Source organism: Dendrobium catenatum, unplaced genomic scaffold (genome assembly GCF_001605985.2).
Source record: "Dendrobium catenatum unplaced genomic scaffold, ASM160598v2 fragScaff_scaffold_621, whole genome shotgun sequence".
NCBI classification, from domain to species: Eukaryota; Viridiplantae; Streptophyta; class Magnoliopsida; order Asparagales; family Orchidaceae; genus Dendrobium; species Dendrobium catenatum.
The window spans coordinates 33,115,185-33,127,516 of record NW_021319083.1 but is presented as its reverse complement, the minus strand read 5'-3'; the positions used below and the strand labels follow the sequence as shown (position 1 = coordinate 33,127,516).

The 12,332-nt window shown below is 30.9% G+C and overlaps 1 protein-coding gene across 1 annotated transcript in view; it reads right to left on the bottom strand.

Moving 5' to 3' along the window:
- Positions 1 to 10,313: 10,313 nt before the first annotated feature.
- The window catches only part of LOC110096082 (clathrin light chain 2), a 24,618-nt gene continuing 22,599 nt past the window's right edge, over positions 10,314 to 12,332 (bottom strand). The window contains exons 2-3 of the mRNA XM_020821851.2: positions 11,072 to 11,225; positions 10,314 to 10,995 (exon numbers count right to left, since the gene is read on the bottom strand). Of these exons, the coding sequence (XP_020677510.1) occupies positions 10,537 to 10,995; positions 11,072 to 11,225 (613 nt within the window). The 3' untranslated portion in view covers positions 10,314 to 10,536. The remainder of the gene's footprint in view (positions 10,996 to 11,071; positions 11,226 to 12,332) is intronic.

Here is a 12,332-nt window from a genome sequence, read left to right as displayed (position 1 = left end):
GGAGGAAAAGCCAAGAAGGTCGTTTATGGAGTCGTAAAGACTAGGGCTGGAACAAACCAAACCTTCAACCATCTACTCGTTGTTTGATTTGATTGAAATTTATTTGTGATTGTTTAATTAATTAAACAAATAAATTTGAACAGTATTTTAAATAATCAATTTTTAAATAAACAAATTTGAACACTAATGTATTCTGCTCATTTATGCTTGTGAAAAATATCATTTAAAGCTCGTGAACAAGCTCGACATTAAGCTCTATTCGTGTTTGATTCATAACTTTTGAATAAACTCTATAAAAAATTAATTAATATTTGATTATAAAATTGATAAATCTACATAATATAAATGTTTTATATTTATTATAACATAATGATATAATTATTGTTAAATAATAAAATTTAATCTAATTGAATATTATAATATATGCTAATTAAAAAATTCACTAAATATATTCATGAACATAATAGATGTAATTGTTTGTTAGAAGTCTCGATAAAACTCGTTTGTTAAGTTAATGAACATTTAGAAGTAGAGCTTGTTTATAGCTCATTAAGGCTTATTTGTTTAAAGCTCAAAAAGCACTAAATGAATCAAACATGAACATTCATTAATTTAAATGAATCAAACATGAACACAAACAATAAAGTTCGAATCAAACATGAACCAAACTTGAACAAGACGATAATAAATGAACTCAAACATTAAGACTCATATACTCGACTTAGCTCGATTCGTTTGCAGCCCTAGTCAAGGCTAGGGGTGTAAATGAAGTCTAGTGGAGTCGCAGAAAGTCATATCAAGTTTAACTTAAAAGGGTGAACTCAAACTCAAGTTCGTCGAGTTATAAACAAGCTCAAGCCACTCGCGATCCTTGGCAGTTCAGTCGTCTTTCGTGCTCACGAGCACGGTCTGGCGGTCTTCCACGACCACAAACTCACAAGCCTCGGGGGTCCAATCGTCATCCGCGCCCACGAACTCCACGGTCATCTCGTTCGTCTGCCTCAAATTGCGAAACAACGAGCGAGAGCGGGACCTGTGAAACAACGGGCATGATTTGCGAAACAATGGCGGGAATTGTGAAAAAGAGCTACTAGCAAACCCTAATAAATAAAATATAAATTATTTAAATATATAAATAGTGATTCGAGCCAGCTCATGAGCCAAACCTCATCAAGATCAAGCTCATTGCTCGATAAGCTCGGCTCACAAGCTCATTAACAAGTCGAGCTCGAGCTGCCTCGGCTCACTTACACCCCTAATCAAGGTGCTTCTCTACAACGAGGATTAGGAGAAATTATTAACGTAGCTTTATGTCCATGCTTCAATGAAAATCGTGACATATGGATTTGACACATGGATTTCGTATTTTAGTTTGCTTTTGCTAGCCTGACCAACCCAGCATAGAGGTGGTAGTTTTGACTTTTTAAAGAAGGCCTTCACCATCCCGTTCAATTTTAGAGCTTAGGATTGACGCTTTTTTTAAGGAAAAAACCCCACGAGTCATCCCTAATATCTAGGATTTTAAAAAATGAGGAACAACCACTAACGATAAAGAGTGGTTTGGAGGGAGACATTGCATTCTTCGAGCAGATGATATGCACACATGACATAGAGACTGAAAGGCAATATGCAAACATTCAGCAAGACTTGAAGTTGAAAAATTTGTAGCTTCAAGCAATGCCATGTTTAGGGTATGAAGCAAAAGTTAGGTTGATTGGAGATGCTATATGTTTCAACTTATCGATAAATTTCAAATTCCTTCATAGTTTTTAGGGTTTCCTATAACAACACGTTGTATACATGTTTGTAGACAATCAATACACAATCAATATATACTTTGTATGTGTTGTGTATTAACTACATATTTAATATTATACAAGTTGTGTATTGATTATGTATTGATGTGTGACAGCTTGTACACATACAAGCGGTATATTGATTGTGTACAAGCTGTGTACTAACTGTGTATTGATTATGTATAAGCTGTGCATTGATTATATATTGATTGTGTACAAGTTGTGTACTAACTATTTTTTGACTGTGTACAAGTTGTGTATTGACAGTGTGCAGTTAGTACACACCTTGTACAACATGTGTACTAACTATGTATTGATATTATATAAGCTATGTATTGATTATATATCAATTGTGTACAAGTTGTGTATTGACTCTAAATTTATTCTATACAAGCTATGTATTTGATTGTGTATTAATGTGTGATAGTTTATACACATCTTGTATAAGCTGTGTATTGATTGTGTGTTAGCTGTGTATAATCTTTGTATTGACTATGTACAAGCTGTACACACCTTGTACAAACTGTGTACTGATTGTATATTAATTATATACAAATTGTGTACTAATTATTTATTGACTTTGTATAAGTTGTGTATTAATAATTATATATTGATTGTGTACAAGCTATACACACCTTGTATAAGTTGTGTACTAATTGTATATTAATATTATACAAGTTGTGTATTGATTGTGCATTGTTTGTGTACAAACTGTGTATTAACTATATATTTTTATGTATAAACTATTTATTAACTATGTATTCATTATGTAGCAGCTGTGTATTATTTTGTGCATAAGTTGTCTATTTGATTGTGTACAAGTTGAGTATTAACTACGTATAGATGTGTGATAGCTTATATTGTGAAAACTTTTTTTTTTTTTTTAATTTGACATAGAATAGTCAATAATTATTTCAGAAATCATTATAAGTCCAAATCATAAACCGTCTTTGTCGAAACATTTATAGTGAAGTACTTTAATTATCCTATTTTTTCATAATTTTTGGAACTGGTGAAATTTCTTAAGAAATATACAACTGTCAGTACAATTGGGATTTTTGAGACCAACATGTTACCATTTTATAAATATATTTTACCAAAGTATTTTAAACATGCTGAGCTTATTTATGATTTTTTTTCAGTAATTTTTCGATTCCCATATTTAAAAACATAAGAACTTAAATGAAGTTTATATTAAAATTAAAATTAAAAAATTAGAATAATAATATTTTATTATAAAATTATTTTCAGAAATGGAAAAAAAATTAAAGACATTTTGCTTTTTGATTTCGTTAATAGAGAGTTTGGGGAGGAAATTACAGGAAAAATATATAAGAGAGAAATTTAAAACCACATTTTGGGCGACTTCAAGCCATTTTCATCTGTCAACCTAGTTGAAAAATTTATTTGTCTCGAGATAAGTCACATTATGCCCATCTCAATTTTAAAAAATATGCAATTTTTAGTAAAATTTTATTTTTGTTAGCGAAAAACCCTGATAATTTTGCATTGATAAAACTTTTACTACGTAACTTTTTATATATTATAGAGATTACGATCATGCACATTTAGAATATTTTCTAAAAAATTTATAATAGGAGTTTTGAAATTTGTTGGATTTATTTAATAAAAAATTATATGGATATTGAAAAATAGTGGTGTAGTACAATAAAAATCTTAAAATATTATTTTACACAATTTCTAATAATTTGATAATTTTCTAAAAATATGCATTTTTGCCTAGATTATTTTTGTCTAATGCTATATAACACTAGTCAATTCTGACACATGCTCAAATGCTCTTTAACTGCTATAATGTGATGATATATGTGCATATATAATTAAATTATATCTATTGGGAGTTATAAGGGGTTATAATCCTATGAGATTCTATGTGTATTAGACAATTGCTAAGAGATATAAGGGGTTAAAATCTTTTGAGATTATATCTAAGATAAGGATATTTGATGTCTTTTTGTGCCATAAGCACTAAAAGGGAGTGATAATGGACCAAAATCCTTTAAGGTTTTGTTTGAATATGTGAAATGTGATATGAACTACTTTATGATATGAATTTCAATTTATTTATTTGTTTAGTATTGTTATTTAAATTATGCAATAATTATTAAGCATTTATTACATCTTTCAGTATAGTGATATATTTAAATTGTATTGCTTTTAAATATTTATCAAAATATTTAAAATTTTAGATTGGTTTATTTGATCTATTGAGCTGTTGTAGCTCACTTTGATTTTGCTTCTGAATTTTAAGATCTGGGAAGGAGAAGGAGATTATGGATTAGCATTTCAGGATTAGATTTAAGGTTCTAGGTATTTCTCTAATTTTTTTGTACCAATTTATTATTCAGTTTTATAGCTCAGCATATAGTCATGTATTATAGCGTAGATATATATTTTGATGAAATAAAAGAAACATGGTGGATGAATTTTTTTTTTATATTTCAATATTTTAGTAGCTATGTAGTCTATAGTTTATTTTAATAAATATTGATAGAAAATTTAAAATAATTCTAAAACTAGATAATAGGATTTGCATGTCATAGCTCAACACAATAGGACCAGTCATGGTCAGGTTTGGTTGTGACAAATTATACAAATTTTGTATTGACTTTATATTTAATATATATCATGTATGTATTAACTGTGTATTAATAACGTACAAGTTATATACTAACTGTGTACAAGCTATATATTGATGTGTAATAGTTAAGACATAGTCAATACACAACTAATACATAGTTGATATATAATCAATACACAGTCGATACACTGCTAATACAGAGTTGATACCTAGTTGATATGTAGTAGATACACAGATGATACACAATTGATACACATTCGATACACAATCAATATGCAATTAATACACAATTAATGTACAGTTAATACATAGTTAATAGATAGTTAATACATAATAAACAACATATCAAAATAATTGAAATTTATTTGTCAGTGTACTTTTCAAAATATTGATCCATGAATAATTATTTTTTCTTGGATAGCATTTCCTTACCCTTGAAATCCATCATTTTACTTGCAGGTCTAGCGACTATAGGAAATGCATCCACCAGAATTATTGCTTCAACTGCAGGTTCCTCTAATGTAGGTGGGAGCCCTATTTTTTTCTTCTTGGTGTCAATAGTTGTGAATGGCATCTTGATGAAATGTTTGCTTTGATCTTTCCTCTTCTTTACTCTTCCTATTATAGCTGATGCAAAGGTAGCAACAAATCATCATCCTCATTGAGAGGAACCAGATCAACTAGGGCTTCCACCTTTTTGTCAATAGAAAGAAAAATTATCTCAGCTGAGGCTTCCTCCTCGATGTCTACAGGAGGAGAAAGTTCATCAGTAAGGGCTTCCTCCTTCATGTCGACAAGAGAAGAAAGTGCATTAGCTGGGGCTTCCTCCTTCATGTCGATAGGAGGAGGAAGTATATCAGCTTGGTGGGGGGGGAGATCGTTCCCGCCTTTTCGGTTCCCCATGCCGCCTAAGCTTCTCAGCCTTTTGAAATTTGAACCATTCTTTTGTGTATTAATCTTGATGCTATGCAAATGTGCATTAAAAATTATTAAAAAAAGAAATAAATGAACAGCTAAGCTATATCATATATGCACAAACCTTTTGAAAATGCACATGCCCATTTTTGAATCAAACGGGTTGCGGGTCGGGCGGGTCAACCAAGCAATCTGAGCAGGTCGAGTTTTGGGATAAAAAATCTGACCCGTTTCTAAAAATGGTTCGGGTCCTGGTTGACCCGTTTAGATTTGAATCAACTCGAGTTTTGACCCGAACCTGACTCATCGACCCATTTTGACACCCCCTAGTATGAAATATATGCAACCAAATTTAGAAAATGAAATACAAAGTTAGTACACAGTCGATACACTTGATATATACTAAATACACAGTCAATACACATTATACAATCTCATGTGTTTAAAATTTTACATTAAGATTTACATTTGTCGGTTTGTAGTACCATAAGCATCTAATATAAATGCTAAACCGACTGCCCTTTTCACTTTTTTAATAGTGCAATGAATGGGCTTCTATTTGTTAAACAAGATAGATTACGACATTTCTATTTGTTAAACAAGGTGGGTTAAGACAATAGCAAAAAAGTGACAACCAAATGCCATAAACCCTCAAAACCATAAACGTAAACCCTAAAACCTATTTTGAGTGAAACGCCAAAAAAAGCATCTCTTTGAAGATGAACTGAACTAGAATGACAGGCTAACCTTGATGGAACTTAACGAGGTAACATAGAGTCTGAATGTCAATGAATAATGAACCGTGAACCGACTCCAATGCTGAAGATGAAAAGTGAATCGACTCTGCAACTTTTGATATGTCGTGAATTCAAAATTTTCACCAATGGATCAGGCAAGTCGGTGGTCTTGCAAGAGAAAAATATAATAATAAGGAATATATATTAAATATCACCACTAGGCCAGGTCGATCGGGTTGGCAAGAGCACAATAAAATACTAAATTCACGTGTCTCAATTTCATTATAGTCCAGATGCATAGCTTCGTCCAGCCTCCACACCTAATAATTTCTCTAGGATTAGAGTCTTCGAGCCACCTTTTAAATTGGGTGATTATACATTTTACATCAAAATCTTATCATTTATACATAAAAAAATTTAAAAACTAAAATAAAATAAAATACATCCCCTAACTCATGGCCCTTGGTGATAAATGATTGATAAGGAATATCTCAAAATAAGTAGCTTGTATATGAGGGGAACATTTTGTTAGAATTGGTGGGAACTTAATTTTCTATAGGTTTAATATCTTTAAGGTGTCATTGACATCCTTGTCTAACATCTGAATGAACTCATCGCAGATAATTCTAAAAGTTAATGGTATGCAATGAAAAGTAATCTTTGAAAAATACATCTACAAACATCACATAAAAAAATATAATTCAAAAACCTTAATTAAAATACAAAATTGATAAGTTAATAGACAATTAATATCAAGTCAATACATAATTAATAAAAAATGAATAAAAATAATTTATAGACATTTAAAATACGTTAAAAATAATTTAAAAAATAAAATGCAAAGTTATGCACAGTCGATACAAAGTCAACAAACACTTAATACATAATTAATGTTTAGTTAATACATAATTAATACATAATTAATAAATATTCAATATCAAGTCAATACATAGTTAATACAAAATGAACAAAAATAATTCATAGATAGTTCAAATCTGTGAAAAATAATTTAGAAAATGGAGTGTAAAGTTGATACATAATTAATATATAATCAGTAAACAATTAATACATATTGAATATACAATGAATATTAAGCTAATACATAGTTAATAACAAATGAACAAAAATAACTCATAAATATTTGAAATATATGAAAAATAATTTAGAAAATGGAATGTGAAATTGATACACAGTCAATATAGTAGATACATAGTCGATACACAATCAATACATAGTGAATACCAAGTCGATATATAATTAATGAAAAATGAATACAAAAACTCATAAAAAATTTAAAATTTGTAAAAAATAACTTAAAATGAAAGGCAAAGTCAATACTTAGTCGATGCAGAGTCGATACACAGTTAATACATTGTCAATACACAATTAATATATAGTTAATGCATAGTCAACATGAAGTGCATAATTAATACTAAGTCAATATACATTTAATACAAAATGAATAAAAATAGCTCATAGATATTTGAAATCTGTGAAAAATAATTTAAAAAATAAAATGTGAAGTCAATAAATAGTCTATACACTATTAATACGCATTCCATATATAATTAATAAATAGTTAGTACATAGTAAATATGTAGTGAATACCAAGTCAATACATAATTAATATAAAATAAATAAAAATAACTCATAGGCATTTGAAATTTGTATAACCTAATTTAGAAAAAGGAATACAAAGCTAATATGGAGTCAATACACAGTTAATACATAGTCAATACACAATCAATATATAGTTAATACACAGTGAATACAAAGTCAATACACTATTAATATAAGTTCCAAAAAGAAATAAAATGAATAAAATAATTCATATAAATTTAAAATTTGTGCAATGTAATTTAAAAAATAGAATACAAAGTTGATACAGTCAATACACAATCAATACGTAGTGAATACCAAGTCAATTCACAATTAATATAAGTTATAAAAAGAAACAAAATGAACAAAAATAACTCATAGACATTTAAAATATGTGCAACCTAATTTAGAAAAAAAGAATACACAGTCGATACATAATCAATATACAGTCGATACACAATCAATACTCAGTTAATGCACACTGAAATTATCTTTAAAGTATATTAAAAAAATGGTTCCTTTCAAGTTCAATTATTAATGCACATTCGATATACTATCAATACACAGTCAATACATAGTTAATACACAGTCAATACATAATTAATACACAGTTAATAATACTTAATATGCAGTTAATACACAATTAATGTAAAGTCAATACAAAGTTAATACAAGTTTAAAAAAAATCAAAAAAATGAACAAAAATAACTCATATACAATGCATGAAATCTTTACAGCCTAATTTAAAAAATGAAATACAAAGTCAATACGCATTTGATACACTTGATACATACTCAATACACAGTCAATATGCATTGTAAAACTCATATGTTTAAAATTTTACATGAAGGATTATATTTGCCAGTTTGCAGTACCACGAGCATCCAATCGTGTACGCCAAATTGACTGCCCTTTTCGCTTTTTTTAAATAGTGAGATGAATTGGTTTCTATTTGTTAAACAAGGTGAGTTATAGCATTTTTGTTTGTTAAACAAGGTGGGTTGCTACAATATAAAAAAATTGACAAGCAAATACCCTAAACCTTAAAAACTATAAACATAAACCTTAAAACCTATTTTGAGAGAAAAGCAAAAAAAAAAATCACTTAAAAAAAAGTATCACTTTGAAGATGAACTGAACTAGAATGATGGACTAACCTTGATGAAACTTAACGAGTTAACAAAGCGCATGAATGTCAATGAACATTGAACCATGAACCAACTCCAATGTCGAAGATGAAAAGTGAACCGACTCTGTAACTTTTGATTTGTCGTGAATTCATAATTTTCACCTCTAGATCGGGCCAGGTCAGTGGGCTCGCAAGAGAAAAATATAATAATAAGGAATCTATATTAAATATCACCACTGGGCTGAGTCAGAAGGGTTGGCAAGAGCAAAATAAAATATGAAATCCATATATCCAATTCACATGTCCAATCCATGTTGGAGTCAAGATGCAAAGCTTCATCCAAACTCCACACCTAATAATTTCTCCAGGATTAGAGTCTTCGAGCCACCTTTTAAATTGGGTGATTATACATTTGACATCAAAATCTTATTATTTATACATATAACAAATAAAATATTGAAATAAAATAAAATACATCCCCTAACTATTCTTTGACAATGCTACATGACAAAGCTACCACAGGGCCTTGGACATCGTAGCTCCCATATGCAGCTCTTATCCTGATATGGTAGTTGAGAGATTTGGTTATCAATCAAGAGTTCTTGAGTTTAAAACTTAAGTATGTGATGTGTGTGAATATATTTTTAATTAACTCAAAAGTCTCATAAACTCTCATTGATCATCGACTTTTTTAAAGTTAGAATGTATAAAAACAAATTAAAAAATACTAAGAAAGCAGTCACAGACTAAACTCTTTCTTAATGTTTCGGCTTTCTAATAAAAGAATTTTTGAATAATTTTTTTTTACTAAAAAATTATTTAAAAAACAGCAAAAAAAATATTCCAAAGACGAAGATGGTTGGATATATTGCCTCTAGTTTCATTAAATTTACCGCGTTATTTGCATTTGGTAAAAGAAAATTAGATGACATATATTGGGCCGATATTTTCTTCTTTTTAATAGTGCTCTAACTTTTGTAGCCGGTGAGGTGGTTAAACAATAAAATTAATGACATTTGAAATTAAAAAAAAAAAAAGCTACTTCTAAAACGAATTTTGAATGATTACGATTAATTATATTAATTTATACTCTCAATAACATGGATTTAATCAAATGACATTTTATTATAAAACACAAATAATACCATTGGATGTTGGTTATCACAGTAATATGAGAGATGTCCCCAAGCGTATTTTACGGTAAAGATTATGAAAAGCATAGCTTGCATTCAAAGGCCTAATTATTGCTCAAAAGTGCAAAGTAAACTGCAGTGACTTACCAATACATCAAAATGAAACATATAGACTGCAACCATTAAATCATAAAGGCTTCATTTAGGACGGTTTTTTTCGTGCTTCTTAAAGAGACTTTTTAATCTAAAAATTAATTTTTTTTAACAAGAAAACTGCTTTAAGAAGCAATAAAAAAGTCATCCCAAACAAAGCCAAAATCTCCAAATACTAAGGAACAAAGCTCATAGCTGCTTTTCGAATAGAAACCAGACCCATTACATGAATGGCCGACTATAATATCATCATCAAATATTACCATGAACTTATCAGAAGATATCAAACCATATAAAAATGATCACAACCACACATTTTAGACAGGATACCATAGAGCCATCCTCAAGAACCGATTCTGACAATAAACAAGGAGAAGATAGCCAAGCAAATCCGAAAATTACATCATAATAATGGGGCTTACTACTTTTTTCAGTAGCGATAACATACATTAGAATAAAGTGTAAGACTAAGTTAACCAGCTAGTGCTGCAGATGTTTCTCTAGCTACTGCTCCTGTAGCTTCTACAGGCACATCATCCTTTGCTCGTGACGATCCATTTGTTACTGATGCTGTTACGGCCACATTTGTCCCTTCAGGAGGGCTACTGCTACCTGATTTCTTTTCAGCAACTGCATTACCTGCGGAGCCCTCTTTGGCAGGTTGAGTAGCAGCAGGAGCAGGTGGTGGCGGTTTCATGTGCGGCGGCGGATTATGCTTCAGCTTTATGATAAGCTGACGCATCCTTGATAGGTCAGTAGGCTTTCCAGGCTTCGGGCCTTGAATGACAAGAATGGATGGTTTCTTCTCAGCGTCCTTCTTCCCTCTTTTCTTCTCGATGTTGGGTACTTCATTTGGTATGAGTTCAGCAATTGCTTTCCAGTATTGCTTATCTGCATTGTTATGAAACTTCTCTTGACTGGCCAGGAAAATCTGGCAGGAAGGATAATAGCGTCAGTACAGCAAACCTTTATTGGATAAATTGGGTATGTGGCAGGGATTTTCAGACCTTTTCCTTGTCTCTGTTGTTGGATTTGTTAGTCTCCTTGTTCAGTTTCCGCTTCTCATAGAACTCTATCTTGAATTCTTCAGCTTCAGCAATAATTTGATTACGGAGTTCCTTTTCTTTCTTCTCTTTTTCCTCGAGATGAATAGCATTTTTGCTGCAGGTGTCATTGCATTAATCATGATTAGCATAGAAACCTTCAAAATATTTGAATCGAAACATTACAAAGACCTGCTAACAATTATTGGGGAAACTAGAGGTATTTTCCATCGACAAGATGATTAGTTGGCTATAGTGGAGCACCTACAGTAAAATCAGGAATTCTACTCCGTTCTGTCAGTGGACTGGTCATTTAAATTTTCAATTAGACTCCATTCTATGTTATATGTAAAAACCAAAAGCCTTCCTAACCCCTACTAAATTTGATAGTTCTGTGACCATGGATGTATCATTCCACTTCAATGCTTGATTCACCATAAGGTATGCAGAGCCATAAACAATACCATTTAAAGCAAAATAGAAACTAGTTTAAGATCAACTACAACCATTCTGTCCAAACTTGATTCAAGCTACACCTACCTATAGGTTGATTAAATCAAATTGGACAAAATTATTAATTTCAATCCAAGATCAATCTACAACAACATCAAGCCTTTGCCCCACTGTGGGGTCGGCTACATGAATCCTTTTTCGCCATTGTGCCCTCTTAAAAGTCAAATTCTCATTTAAATCTAATAAAAAAAGATCATTTCTAATATTTTCTAACCAAGTCTTTTTAGATCTACCTCTACCTTTCTTAACATAAGTCAAATCTAATACTTCAACTTTCCTAATCGGGTCATCAGAAGGCCTCCGTTTAATGTGACCAAACCATCTAAGGCGACTCTCTCTAATCTTATCTTCCACTGGAGCTTCTCCAACCTTTTCACGTATATGCTCATTTCGTATCCTATCTCTAAGGGTAAAGCCACTCATCCACCTAAGCATCCTCATCTCTGCAACACTTAACTTAGTATTATGCTTCTCTTTTAATAGCCAACATTCGGCACCATAAAGCATTGCAGGCCTCACCACCATCTTATAGAATTTTCCCTTAAGTTTGAGGAAGACTTTTCTATCGCACAACAAAGCCCGATGCATTCCTCCACTTCAACAAACCAACTTGAATTCTGCTGATAATATCACCATCACTCTGAACAATAGATCCAAGATATCTACAATGCGTACTCTTATTAATAACTTGATCGCCCAAAGTCACAATCCC